We start from the raw sequence: 14,477 nt of genomic DNA, 5'->3' as shown, positions 1-14,477 counted from the left end.
GTTTTTACCTGGCAGGGATGTGTCCTTTCACTCTGATAATACTTGCTTGCCTAGATGGAGGATATGGAAGGGCGTGTGTGGATATGGAAGCTGGCCTGCTGCACAGAGGTAACATTTACTACTCACTTTTGCCTCGCCCCCACCTACCACCAGCATGTGGCACTCAGAAGGTTGCCCAGAACGGAATGAGGTGTAATTGGGTTGGGGGGAAAAGATTTCCCACCCTTGAATTGGCATTTCCTTGTAGGGAAAGGCGCTGCAGCCACCCCACTCATGTTCATTTTGTGTGTCCCTTTCCCAACCCACCCTGTCAGCGCTAAACCTACCTCCTTGCAAAGACCCAAAAGATTGCTTTGATCCTATTATCAGCCCCCACTCTTAGAAGCTGATGCAATTTGAAACAGAACAATACAGCGTAGATACAAAAGTTTTAATGTCACTGCCGTTTGGCCCTCTAACCAGTAGTGCACACACCAGGAGAAAAAAACCCTTGAGCATCTGCCTTCATTTTCGTGCCTGCATGACGTGATTACACAGAGGACCATCTCCAAGTTTGGACAGAGGACAGTTAAGGTCTGCAGCCTTGGTGGTTCCACCTTCAGCAGTGCAGTCCGTGTTCTCTGGATGTTGGGAACTCATAATTGGCTGCAGCAGAGGCATTTGGCACAGGGGAAGAGGCTGGTTTGGAGGGTTGGCATAGCTCAGTGGTAGAGCCTTACATGCAGAAGCTTCCAGGTTCAATCTCCAGAATCTCCAGGTAGGAATAAGAGAGACAGACCACTGCCTGAAACCCTGGAGAGCTGCCACTCAGTATAGAAAATATGGCGCTAGATGGACCAATGGCCTGACTAAAGCAGTTTCCTTTGTCCCTTTACTCCAAGTATGGGGAAGCTTGGGCCCTCCAGACGTGGTTGTGTTACAGCTCCCATCATGACCAGAGATGATGGGAGTTGTAGTTCAGCAACACCTGGAATGAGAAAAGCTCTCCTCTCCACCTGCTATATTCCCATTATCCATTTTCACCCTCTTGCCCACTTTAGCCAACTTAAGAAGCAGTAAGTTAGTTTGTTGACATGCCCTGTCATGTCCTCATCCACATCCCTATGTTAAAGCTCACAAGTAACCCTCAAGGTCAAATCCTGGGACCCAGTGGCAGTCCAAACCATTTTGCTGTCTGGGGCGAAGGACAATTGGCAGTCTCTCTCTTGTTCGATAGGCAGAATCTGAAAGAGCTTTGAGTCTTAAAAAATCATAACTCTGGGCAAGGCCTTCCAGCACACTTGAGCTGGCTTAGAGAACTCAAGGCAGGCTGTGTGGCACACATAAGCTAGTCCTCCCAACACTTTGCTGCTGCTTGCCAACCACCTCTACCCTGCTCCCAGCATCTTCCACCGGAGAAGGCTGCTGGTCCCTGTCACCCCCACCCCCAAAAGAACTGCCTGGTCCAAAAGATGGAGAAGATGAGTAGTAAAGTCACGCTTAAGATGACAGCCATCAGGTAGGTGAAAATCCGGAGCTGGGGGTTGCAGGCACACACCCACATGGGGGAGCGGTGGCGGTTGGGCAGGGTTGTGGCGGCAGTGGTAGTGCTGGCCGGGCGGCTTTGCTCACGGTAGCTCTCAATGCTGGGATCTGTCACTGGGCCCAGGTCCAAGGTGTAGACCCTGGGCTGGCGGAGGAAGTACCTGCTCTTGCGCTGCTCCTTCAAGCACAGCTGCCGGCCTTCCAGGATGATGTGGTTGGGCTCCAGGCGCAGCAGGCGCAGGATGGCCTCATTGGTGGGCAGCTCAGTGACGGGCTGGTCGGAAGGGAGGACGGTAAGGTGGCGGCAGAGTGGGCACTGCAAGCAGTTCTGGGCCGGGGACACCAAGCTGAGATGAGCCAGGCACTCAATGCAGAAGGAATGTTGGCACTGAAGGACCTTGGGGGTGCGGAAAGTGTTGTCGTAAGGGTTCCAGCAGATGGGGCATTCAGCCTCCAGCCCCTGGACCTGCTTCTCAGCCATGGGGAGACCCAGTCAGCAACACAGCCTTCTTTGCTACCTAGGAGACTAAAAAAACCAAGGGCAGGTGGAAGCTCAGTGACAGCAATCATACAGCAGCATCAATGTAGTGGAACCTTTGGCCCACGAGATGGAATGTTTGGTTTGCCATAGGGCCGTGCTTGCTGAGGCTGATGGGAGTTGTAGTTCTTCAGCATTGGTGGGGGTGGGGGGGGCAAAGGTTCCCAACATCTGGTTTTTACAGCATCAGCAAATGCAAAGAGAGAGGTCCCAAGGGAGTTTGCAGTATGAAGTTTGAGAGTGGAAGCGAGCCCTTCTCTTGCAAAGCAATTGATAAGGCAAAGGTGGGAAAATAAACATCCACATCAGAACAGCCTGCTGGATCAGGCCAATGGCAATCTAGTCCAGCATCCTCTTCTCACAGCAGCCAACCAGAAATACATGAGAAACCTTGAGCATAGACATCATGGCTAGTAGCCATTGATAGCCTTATCAGAGGACGCACACAGAGGGTTGTGCTTTAATGGTAGAGCCACTGCCAGTCGGTCTAGAGAAGCTAGTCAAAGGATCAGTGCTCTTGACTCTATCATAAAGGCCTTTATGGTCCTACGCCCTACCCACCCCTGCAAAAAACAACAACACCCAAAACAAACCTACCTTGCCTTGAAAAGCAGGAGATGTGGGCAGTGTGGCCTCATCCTAACTCAATTCCATACAGGATCAATGTTTCTTTCCACACCGCCCAGAAGTCTGATGCATTCTCCTTCCGCTCCCTTATTCTTTCTTAAGATTGGTGAGCAAGTGTGGGCTTGCAGCTGGATCTGAGCTGGTCCAAAATGAAGAGAGAGAGAGAGCCTAGGCAGGAAGATGCTTCCTTTGCAGGTGCTGCTAAACCAAAGGTGTTCGCTCTCCTCCTCCCATTCTCAGGGGACTTTGTCCCTTAGGCAGAGCTTGGCGTTCTCTTCTGTCAGGTTGGTAAGCAGCTGTTGTTTACTACCAGGGCCTGGCAGCCAAGGTGAGAGAACTGGTGGAAGGCTGGCAGGGAAATCCTCGGGCTGCCTTGGAAGTCAGGAAGCCCCAAGCGGACCTATTTTTCAGCACTGCTGCCATTGATTTTAGGTAACTTGGTTTAGGAGCATAGGAGAACTATAAGGCATCCTCCAAGAGGCAGAGCAGCATTCGCCCTAAAATCCCAGCACAATTCTCAAAAGTAGTAAGACATTTATTTTTTTCTCCTTTACACCTTCCACCGCCTCCTCCTAGTACTGAATTGTAGCTTCTGAACCTTGGTGGGAGGGCAAAAACTTCCCCCCTTTTACATTGCAATGGTGGAAACAGGTGTAAATGTATTATTTAACATCACTAATATACTGCTTGATTGTGCTAAAACCTCTAAACAATACATCCCCCCATTTTTTAAAAAAACGGTTTTTTAACAAAGCATTAAAATTAATTAAAATTAAACATGTTAACATCTACATGCCCGTGTCAACTTTTTGATACAAAAATGTTTTTAGCAGGCACCGAAAATAGTACCACAAAGATTTCCCACCTGATTTCAATCGGCAAGGGGTTCCAAAGTGTGTGTGCTGCCATAGAAAAAGTTTGGCTTTTTGCAAGTGTGGAACAAGTATTCTGTGGAACCAGTAACAGTGCTCAAGTGGGCACATATGAGACGAGGTGATCCCACAATAATACTAATAATCTCCCGCATTTGTAAGTGATATTATGGTTTGTTTACTTTTGTGTGTGCAGAGCCCCCCCCCCCAAGCAGTGAAAAGAATATTAATATGAAAGAAAATGCATAATAAAATACAATGAATAAATCAAAGCAATATAAAATGGTGAAGGGGCATGGCTTGCCGAGAAGCCTAATGGCAGCCTGGTCCAGCATCTCCTATATGTAAGGGGCTAATTTATAGTTGAATGACTGCTAAGTAAAAGCATAAAAGGTAAAGGGACCCCTGACTGTTATGTCCAGTCACGGACAACTCTGGGGTTGCGACGCTTATCTCGCTTTACTAGCCGAAAGAGAGCCGGCATACTGGTCATGTGGCTAGCATGACAAAGCCACTTCTGGCAAACCAGAGCAGCACTTGGAAACGCCGTTTACCTTCCCGCTGTAGCAGTACCTATTTATCTACTTGCACTTTGAGGTGCTTTCAAACTGCTAGGTTGGCAGGAGCTGGGACCGAGCAATGGGAGCTCACTCCGTCGCGGGGATTCGAACTGCCGACCCGATCGACAAGCCCTTCAGAAAGGTCATGTTGTGGGGGTCATAAAAGTTAGCTGGCTAAGCAAGATTTACAAGAAGTGTTGGAAGCGCATTGCCCAGTGCTGCTTGAAGAGACTGGCAAAAACTAAATATCCTCTGGATATGTGTTTGTGAACTGCCTTCATGCTCTCATCACACACAAAACTCCCATCATTCTGCTTCTCATTTGGAAGCCAGGTTAACTCACATCCTGCCCCCCGCCCCCTCCGCTCTGGTGTTTCAACAAGGAGCAAGCCCACCCCACAACCAATCACCCTCATTGGGATGGGCAAAGCCAATCCTCAAAACACTAAAATCCTTCCCTCCCTTCCCAAATTCCAGAGGTACCATGCATTTAACCATTGATCATAATATACTGTAATGGAACTTCCAGTTTCAGAGGCAGTATCCTTCAGGCCATCAGTTTAGTGGTGCAGCTGAGTAATTGTAGGTCAGGCACCCCCAAACTGCGGCCCTCCAGATGTTTTGGCCTACAACTCCCATGATCCCTAGCTAACAGGACCAGTGGTCAGGGATGATGGGGATTGTAGTCCAAAACATCTGGAGGGCCGAAGTTTGGGGATGCCTGTTGTAGGTCTTATTACTGCTGTGCATTGTTTCAGTTGCCAAAAAAAGGAGAACCTCTTCTCCCTTCCAATCCAATGCGCTTTATAACAGTTCTACCTGCACTGTCAGAGGCTATGAATACTAGTTGTTGAGAATTAGAAATTGAAGAGTGTTGTTGCACTCAGGACCTGCTTCTGGGCTTTCCATAGGCATCTGCTCAGCCACTGTGAGTGGCCAGCCAGTGATTCGGGCAAACAGGATGCATATTATCCTCCAGCCTTGCTGGCTGCAGCTCAGTGGCAGAGTACCTGTTTTGTATGCAGAAGATGCCAGGATCTGTCTCCTGAAACATCTCCACATAGGACTAGGAGAAAATCCAGCCTAAAACCTGGACTGCTGCTGCCAGTCAGTGTAGACAATACTGGGTGTGTTTATTTCCAGAAATACAGCTGACTAGAATCAGGGTAGTGCTCCTGATGCTACAATTCAGGTTGAAGGTTTCTTAACCTGTAGAATCTTCAAAACCCAAGGAACAGTGGCTTCTGTTTTTTAATGCATGCCATCCAGACTCTCCAGACTCTGCAGCCATACTAGACATCGACAGGAAGGTGTCCTCTTCTGAGAGTGTTGGCACTCCAGGCAACTGCTCCTCAGCAAACAAAACCACTTTCCAAATACTGTTCAGACCTTACCAGGAGGACAAGGAAACTCCCATTGCAAGTGACCAATTTATCTACTGCCCTATCAGCAAAGAGAACAGTATTCAAAATATCAGACACCAGTCTGGGAGTGAGGACTTGGAGGAGGAACTCTTCCCGTGCTCGTTTCATACCATTCAGCAGCACAGCAAGGTTGATCTTGGTGGCCAACTGTTTCCCATCCACAGAGCTCCATGTGGACACCATTATGCCATAAGGTACAAGACTTTGCCCCACATAAATCTCTGCAGCAGAGATATCACAGGTCCCATTTTCCAGGATGCCCCTCCAAGGAAGCCAGACACTACTTTGCTCGAGATATCGAAGTTTCACGGCACTCTCCTCCGTCAGGAGGGAAATAGTTGCTTTGGTGAGGCACAGAAGTGTGCTTCTTGCATCACCCAGCCCAGCGGTGACCAGGACCCAAGGTTTGTCAGGATTTGTCCCTCCCAGCTGGCCACGTATGTATTGCTGCAGAATCTGCCACGTAGTTTCTGGCTGGTTTGGGAAGAGAAGGCGAAGGAGTCCAAGCCGGCTTTTGGGCAATTGATTCTTGGTGGGGCTCGCAGCCCTGTAGTCACCCAAGGATAAGTGGCTGTTACCATGATGGAGCAGGATCATAGAAACAAAGACAAACACAAGGGCCAAAAAGGCAGCAAGGGAAACAGAAGGGAGGAAATCAGAGTCTTGCAGGTCTGGTGCAGGAGTTTCGGTAGAGGCAGAAGGAGCTGATCTTTCTCTGGCCTCCACCTCTGCACGCTTCCAGGGTTCACAACACAGTTCTTCAGGGAAGTTTCTACAGTCAAACAAGTAGGTCTCCTCATCATCAACGTCTTTCCACATCCCTTGCATGTCTTGGTCTTCTAGCACAGAGAAAGAAAGGAAAGCTCAGAAGCAGGGTGTTTAAAACAACACACACACACACACACACACACACACACACACACACACAGCTCCGAACGAGGTAGTAGAGACCTGAAATAGTATGGCTGTACCATTTCACTCCAAAGGGAGAGGGTCACATTCTGGAATGTTCCCTGCAGGTCCAAATCCAACATAGCTGGAACTTCTCTGCCTGCTGTGCTAGCTTTTTATTTTTGGGGGTATAGAATGAATTTATTTTATTATTTTATTTATTTATTTTCATACAGAGAAGCATAAATAACCACCCCAGAGGCCGCCCTTGTCTGCAGTTTTTGTCCCCTTAAAACTCTACCCCTTCTTTGAGAGCCAGTGTGATGTAGTGGTTAGAATGCTAAACTAGGACCTGGGAGACCAGAGTTCATTTCTCCACTCGCTGGGTCGCCTTGGGCCCAGTCACACACTCTTAGCCTTACCTACCACACAGGGTCGTTGTGAGGATAAAAGCAGCAGCGGGAGGAGAAGTGTGTATGCCACTTTGACCTCCCTGGAGGAAAGGTGGGGTATAAATGTAATAAGCAAATAAATAAAATAAATTACGTTGCAAGTGCAGGTTTATCATTAGACAGAGCTAACAATGGCTATTTGCCTCTATCTAGAAGCCATAATTGGTAGCGGCCATCGCAACACCTTGTGGTTGTGAGTTTCCAAAGGTTTATTGCACATCACATGCAAAAGATAATGCCAAGAAGTTGCCATACCTACACCAGAGACTTACTTTCAGCTTGGAGTGCAGACATGTCTTGAGCCGTTCTCTGGACAGAGGATTGTTTCCCACAAATCTTCATCTATAGGTACATCTCCCTTACATCTGGCACCTACTGATCATGGAGAGAAGGAAAAGAGGAGAGTGGCCTAGTTAAAGTAGCCTCTTGTAGCAAAAACAGCCAAGACCCCTGAGATCCCTTAAGAGACCAACACATTATCTGTGGCAAACATTTGCATAGGGAAGAGCCCAGTTTGTCAGATACACAAAGTAGGCTGCAGAAACTGAAATATAGGTAACTGCCTAATCCCAAGTCAGACAGCTGGTGCATATAGTTCAGTCTTGTCTACTCTGACTGGCAGTGGCTCTCCAGGGTTCCAAGCAAGGGTTTCTCCCAATCTTTACCTGGAGATGCTGGTAATGAGAGAGAGAGTCGTGGGAAAGTGAGGGAGTAATTTATTTGGCTCCACCTTTCTCCTCCCACAGGAGCAAAAATAAATTGTACTCTTTGGTGACAGAACCCCAGCAGAGATTTAAAAATCACAACACATGCAGCAAAGTAAAGCATGGAAATATAGTAGTGCCTGGCGTGCTCTGGCCCATGGGGTCACGAAGAGTCGGACACGACTAAACGACTAAACAACAACAGACCTTTAAGATATACCCTTGTTGTGAGTTTGAAAACTTCCCTCTTCCTCTGGCATGGACTGACAGCAAGTAAGAAGGCAGGTAGGTTGGGGGTTGGCTGAGGGCATGGTGAGATTGGTGGGGGCAGTGCTCCATATGTCCAATGGACCAGCCACTACTAACCCTCCAAGGAAGCTGATCAATGGGCACACTCAGTCCTAACTGGGAAGTATTGGGGGGCAGGGAGCTTCCTCAATTTAGGATTTCTGCCCCCCTCCCCAAATATTTTTGTATTTCTGCAAACAATGGGGTTCCTCCGAACTTGCTTGGGGATACAGCTTCTGCTTTCTTGTGTCTGGGTGTTGTCATGTGGCTATAAAAGGATTGGCACTTGACTCTGAACTTTGGAAATAAAGGAAATGTGAGCACTGAAATGCTTATAAACTCTTATGGTCTGTTATGAGCCATTAAAAAAAAAGGCCTGGCAGCTTTTATAGGATAATCTCAGAGAAAGGTGCTATTTTGTCTACAAAGTGATCAATAAACATTGGCCACTCCAGTGAGGTGGGACAAAGTAGGCTAAAGGCAAAGTTTTAAAGAGGGAGAAAAATGAAGAGCTCCCTGCTGAGTTTCCACATTTGCTAGTGTATATATATTTGATCACTTTAAAGGCAATAGTTCTTCAGCTGCATGCACACTTTTGCTCTCAGACAAACACAGATCCCACATCTAACACCAGTGCTACACGCCACTCCCATCTCCATGAGCTGTAAGAGATTCCTGGGGCTCCAGGTGTTTAGCCAAGGTTGTGTCTCCATTGGGAAGATTGAGGCACAGCAGAGGCTAGTATCTTTAATAAATATGGCTGATTAACACATATTTACACCTAGATATCTGCCATGGAGGGGTTGCTGAACGTTATACCCCAGGAGTGTCTCTCATCATTTCCCCTCTCATATCTTCAGCAAACTTGGGTCCAAAACAGCAGCCAGTCATGGCTCCTGGCCTCCAGCCAGTGCCAAAGTGGTTCTGACCTCTACACACACACCCCATATAAAGTTCTGGCCTCCCCAGAAGCTCATGGAGAACTAGCCTTTGCTCTCCTTCCCAGCACACCTCCTGCCAAAACCCCAAGCCTCCTGTGAAATTACACTTTTCCCTTTCACCTCACCGCCCCCTCCCTGTCACTCCTGTTTTGCACAGACCTGAGAACCTTATTTGATGTATAGTACCTGGCCACTGTTTCATAATGGTTTGCATTCAACCAGCCAGGCCAGACTGGTTTGCATAAGCTGGCCCATGGATTCCTTTTCTGACACAGTTCTGTAGCCTGCATTTCCCATTGGGTTTGGGGGAGGGGGGGTCTCCCCCTGACCAAACTCTTAACAATATTCACCTAGCCATCTTATTGGGAAGCGCTGTAGCTAAGCAGAAGAGCACCACCATTTTGCATGTAGGAAGTCCCAGGTTCAGTCCTTGGAACCTCAGGTAGGGCTGGGAGACACCTCTGCCTGAAACTCTGGATTGCTGCTACCGGTCAGTACTCGGGCTAGAGCAGGTATCCTGTGTTCCTGGAAAGCGCCATAGCTCAGTGGTAGAGCATCTGCTTTGCATGCGGAAGGTGCCAGGTTCAGTCTCCAATCTAGTAGAGTTGAGAGACCCTTCTAAGTGAGGCTCTGGAGAGCTTCTGCTGGTCAGAGTAGACAGGGCAAGCTAGATAAACCCTATCTTCATTCTTGAGATGTTTAGACTCGCCTTTACTTCATGCTTTGCTGTATGCGCAAAAGTTGGCAAAAGTTCTCAGATTCCTGGCACTTTCTAGAATTGCACGAAACATAAAATGGTTCGTTCCCCACTCCCTCTCCCCCAAAAAGTTACAGGTATTATAGAACCAAGGAGAAAAAGTCTTGAAAAGGAGCAAATACTTACCACCCTTTCCACGTACAAATGGGGTACACTCCACTCCCCCATGAAAAGGTTCCCTTGTTTCAATTCAAGTTGTTCACTGCTCTGTCAACTTGGCACCACCAACTTCCCTGAAGACACCTCTCATCTGCATACAGGTAGACAGTTATCACAGGTATGCAACTAACAGAAGATCTCCTCCCTCCAAGGCACAGTTTTCCCCAGGTCCTAAAGCTAGTACCTCTTAGTTTTGGGCGTAACACATAATGAGTGCATACAGACCAGGGCTTAATTCATTTGTACAGGTTCTGCAGAGAAGTCACACCTGGCTTGATCTCATCCCAGCAACATCAGAAGCTGCCTTACAGTACTTCAGGCATATTGGTCCATCTAGGTCCACACTGATTAGCAGAGATTCTCCTAGGTTTTGAGCAGGAATCTCTCTTATCCTGAACTGGAGATGCTGAGGATTTAACCTAGGACCTTTTCAAATGTGAGACATGTACTCTGCTACTAAGATACATGCAACTGAACACACTACAGCTAAGTCCTACATGCAATCTATTATGCACTATGTGTGTCCCCCACTACTGTGCTCCTGTGCAAATTTTTTTAATGTGTTATAAACAAAAAATAAGGGCATGAAACATTTCCCAGCATGACAACAAAGCCTCCTGCATATACAATATATGATGCTGCCATTTAGAAAACAGGAACCAGCAATCCTAATGGCAAATTCCTGCTGTCTGTGGATTGAGAGAGGCACTCTGGACATGCTCAAAAACCTCCCTCCACCTATTGTAACTAGCAGGTATGGATAGACAAACAAACATATCCATTTTTGTTTCTCATTCTCTCCCTTTCCATTTTAAGTCTCCCTTTCCACATTGGTTTGTGATTTATTTATTTTTACGTCCTCCTGAAAATTCAGCAGCTTTTTGATGTAAATTATTGCTAATATAAACAGTTTGCTATGCAATTTTGCCTGATATACACATTTTTGCAAAGCAATTTTCCCTTCATCTTTGTATCTTGTTTCCATTAATATAGACATCTTTATGCACACTTCAAGCCAATATATATAATTTTGTACACAACACTAGACTGGCGATCTGGCTTGCAAAATTCAGAGAAGAGCAAATTTCAAAGGGAGGCTGCGCTTCGATCCGCACTTGGTTTTGGAGAGTTCAAATCAGGTAGATTCATCTTTAAATGTGAGCAGAAACTAATTTCTCCCCCAGCCCTAGTCACAAGTTATGCTGACTGAGGGAGATGGAAACTGTAGTCCATCAGCATGTCTAAGGCCATAGGTTTCCCACGCCTTTATATTAAACCCGCACCCCCAGATTTCCTCCTGCCTACCATGCATGTAAAAGTTAGTGCAGCGGATAAGATTCAAAGGCAGCACAGTAGCTAAACTATTATAATTATTGATATTTATTAAATCTGCATAGATACCACCCTTCATCCAAAGATCACAGGGCGGATCACATAATAAAAGCAAGAGCAAAACACACACACACACACACACACACACACACACACACACACACACCAAGCCAATAACTCCCCTTCAACCAAACACATTTAAAAGAACATGGAATGTTAATCAGCCTGGCTAAAAAGAAAGCTTTTTGCCTGGTGCCTAAAAATATGTAGTGAAGCCGCCAGGCAAGCTACACAAATTAGCAAAGTTTTGGCAAGTCCTAACCAGTAACTATGCAATAATGTTTGCACTGCTTCTTTTGGAAAGCAAAAGCAAGCTGGCTGTTTCCACTGAAAGTGGAGATTCCCAGAATGAACCTCCCTTAAGGGTGCCCTATGCCCTGTTTTAAGTCGACCGCCTGCAACACCTGCACACCAAGCAAAAGTTCAACAGGTTGAGCTATTTCCAAGGAGAGGCGGGGGAAACGCAGCCTGCGATTTCCCCCGCTTCCAGCACACAGCGGTTCAGGAAGACCCAGTGCTTTTGGCCAGTTAAAAAGATAGCACAAAAGTAAAGCTGGTAAGAAAAACTTGGCAGTTCTAACGCCCCTGAGACTTCTTAGTCTCTCACATACACATGGCTTGCTGTTTTCATGTGGTGTGATCCCACGTGGCTGCAGTGTTATCTGTGTGGAATGGAGAACCTCAGTGGCCCTTTGTATAGCTGTTGGACCCCAGTTCCCATTGGCCCCAGCCAGCACCGCTGAAGATCAGGGATGATGGGAGCTGGAGCCCACCAACATCTGGAGGGCCACAGGTCTCCCAATTTCCGGAAGATATAGATGCTGCACTCAAATGGCTGGTCCGGTCCTGTGGACAGCTTTCACCCTCCTTCAAGGCCTTGTGGCAATTGGGTGGGGGAGACCACCAGTGGGTTAGTAAAAAACAGATGCATCACCTATTGAATGATAGCTTGTTGGTCCTACACAGAGTGGACCCACTTAAAATTATGGGCACAAGTTACTTGAGGAACAAACTGGGTTCAGACTTATGTCAAGCTCTGCTCATTCACAATGAATCTTAGGAGAGACTTCCTAACAGAAGAAGCTGCTTGATAGTAGAATAGACTTGCTCTTCTTTGGCGAAATTGTTTAGGCAGCATCTGGATGGGAATCTTTCAGGGGTCTTGGACTTGGGAAAATTCCTGTCAGGTGTTATAAAAATTATATGGGGCGGGGGAGCAGGACACCATTATTAATGAACAGAGAGGGGTGACAGAATTTGACAGCTGCAACTACCCAGAATCCTATTCAATGCCATCTTCCCGTCTCCTCACCCCTCCCGCTAGGACGCAACCCTGCCTGAAGGAACGCTTAAGTATCTGCATATGCACACATGTCTCAACATTAGCATAAGCTCACACATTTCCCTTCTCCACCTTCCCCTCCGCCCCAGACTCCGCCCCAGACTCGGGTTCACTACAGAACCCGATTCTCTCTGTATTCGAATTGCTGTTTTATGTCTCAGAAACTTTATATATCAGGACTACTACCTTTTGCTTAGAATTCTCTGTATTAGATATGTCTCCTGTAAAAGGAAATGCTGCATGAACCATGTATGAACCCAGCCCACCTGAACCTTGCCCCATCGCCATCCTGATTCAAAAGACACACATGGACAAAGATGGATTAACTGGGACAGTTTATTCAAACCTCCAGAAGTGTCACCTTTTACATAATCCCAGGGATCATCCTTGCGTGACCTGGGGGAAAACACCTGCCGGATGGACCCCAACCCCATGGCAATCGCCAGGAATGGCCCCACCTCAATTCCCATCTAGACTGATCAAACAAAGGGAAACCCATCAACAACGGGAGGAGAGCGATTGACATCTCGCCATATGAAGAAATAGTCTTCTCTGCACCCAGTTAATCCCATCACCACCCATCCTCCTTGTCCTTCCCCTCCCTCCAAGTAAAGGGATTTTCACGTGGGGAGGTTCACCATTTCCTGGGGTCCTTCCTACATTCTTTGAGGCAGGGACCCTACAGATGTAGTTCTTTCTTTTCTGTAATAAAAGGATCAGTTTGTTTTTCCTGACAGCATCGTGTGGTCTCTGTCATTTCCCGGCGGAGCTGAACTTAGTGCAAATTTTGGAGCCACAGATACTGGAATGCCCATAGGTAAGGGTAGAACAGGGTGGGTGGGTGGGTGGGTGGAACTGAGGGAAGATGGTGGGAGGGGCTTAGCTGCAGGGTGCAGCCTCCCCCAGTTGACCTTGGGGAAGAGACCTATTGGGGATGGGGAGGACAAACACTGCATTTACAGCATGCATCACATCCCCCCACCATTGTTATGGCTGCTGGGAATTATGGTAGTAGCTCTGTGAGGAAATAAACTGGAATTACCAGGATCCTTTGGAGATGTGTGTTTTAAATGTATGGCATGTACACCTGTAGATTCTCTTCTACCATAATAAGGATGATGGCAATAATAATGATTGTTTAATTATTTGTATCCCTTATCTGAGTTGCCTATCTTTGTCACCCAGCTCAAGCATGATACCTCTTGTGTTATCTTATTTCTACACCCTGTTTGCTCATCCTCCCTGACTTCCTCTTTTTGGTCTGCTGCTAGACCAGAGCAACAGAGATTTTTCTCCACAATAGCACACTTCGTTTGGTATTTCTTCCAAGGCTGCTATTATTTTTGCTTTTTCTGCTTTTTCCTTGCCCATTTGGGGAAACCCCAGACCAGAAGGTTTGCTGGAAGGCAAACAGCATCTCTGGGTGCAGAGGGAGTGGGAACAACTGGGCAAACAGCTCTGTGCCCTCCATCTCCATCTCTCTCTGGGAGGGAAAGGCACACCTTGAGCCACCATGGATCCCCGCATCAAAGAGCCGCTCCTCTGCAGGGAGCCTGGGGAAGATTATCAAACCTTCAAGGCGAAAGATGCTCAGCTGGCGGAGAAAGAATATTACAGGTAAAGTTTCTGCCTCTGCTAATTTCATCTCCGTTTTCCCCTTTCTTATGCCTAAAGGTACACCTTTCTTGCTTACAACTCTTCCCCCTTAAATCCCACTTTCCTGGAATACTTTTGGCTTAAGCTGCTAGTCCTCATCCCGCACCAGATCCACACCACACTTTTAAAGCATATCTAACACATGTTTAAAGCACATGGGCTCACCCTCCCCCAAAGAATCCTGGGTACTGTAGTTTGTAAGGGTGTTGGGAATTGTGGCTCTGTGGAGGGAAAACTATAGGTCCCAGGATTCTTGGTGGCCAGGGAGCTGACAGTTCCTGTACAAAACATCATGTACTTTGATAATGTATTGTTTGTGTTGCTGTGATCCAGGAGTGGGAGAAAACATT

General features: G+C 47.1%; 2 protein-coding genes across 3 annotated transcripts; both read right to left on the bottom strand.

Moving 5' to 3' along the window:
• Positions 1-415: 415 nt before the first annotated feature.
• On the bottom strand, positions 416-2,795 carry RNF183 (ring finger protein 183). The gene is made up of 2 exons (XM_060270187.2): positions 2,660-2,795; positions 416-2,050 (listed from the first exon to the last, which is right to left on the bottom strand). Exon 2 carries the CDS (start codon positions 2,003-2,005, stop codon positions 1,415-1,417), a length of 591 nt encoding a protein of 196 aa, XP_060126170.2. The 5' UTR covers positions 2,006-2,050; positions 2,660-2,795; the 3' UTR covers positions 416-1,414.
• Positions 2,796-5,229: 2,434 nt separating this feature from the next.
• LOC118083896 (uncharacterized) lies at positions 5,230-9,832 on the bottom strand. Of its 2 annotated transcripts, none has more exons than XM_035112924.3 (3): positions 9,705-9,832; positions 7,161-7,263; positions 5,230-6,384 (listed from the first exon to the last, which is right to left on the bottom strand). In XM_035112924.3, exons 2-3 carry the CDS (start codon positions 7,228-7,230, stop codon positions 5,474-5,476), a joined length of 981 nt encoding a protein of 326 aa, XP_034968815.3. In that variant the 5' UTR covers positions 7,231-7,263; positions 9,705-9,832; the 3' UTR covers positions 5,230-5,473. The 2 variants fall into 2 exon arrangements, with proteins under 2 accessions (XP_034968815.3, XP_088520966.1); XM_088664840.1 differs by having other exon boundaries at positions 7,161-7,260.
• Between the last annotated feature and the right edge of the window lie 4,645 nt (positions 9,833-14,477).

Source organism: Zootoca vivipara, chromosome Z2 (genome assembly GCF_965207765.1).
Source record: "Zootoca vivipara chromosome Z2, rZooViv2.hap1.1, whole genome shotgun sequence".
In the NCBI taxonomy this organism is placed as follows: Eukaryota; Metazoa; Chordata; class Lepidosauria; order Squamata; family Lacertidae; genus Zootoca; species Zootoca vivipara.
The sequence above is the reverse complement of the archived record's forward strand: the minus strand, read 5'-3'. Positions and strand labels throughout refer to the sequence as shown.

Bases quoted from the DNA above. Each gene is read 5' to 3' on its own strand.
- RNF183 (XM_060270187.2), bottom strand. From the start codon at position 2,005: ATGGCTGAGAAGCAGGTCCAGGGGCTGGAGGCTGAATGCCCCATCTGC.
- LOC118083896 (XM_035112924.3), bottom strand. From the start codon at position 7,230: ATGAAGATTTGTGGGAAACAATCCTCTGTCCAGAGAACGGCTCAAGAC. The intron at 6,385-7,160 runs GTAAGTCTCTGG...TCTCTGTGCTAG, and splicing joins GTCTGCACTCCAAGCTGAAA to AAGACCAAGACATGCAAGGG.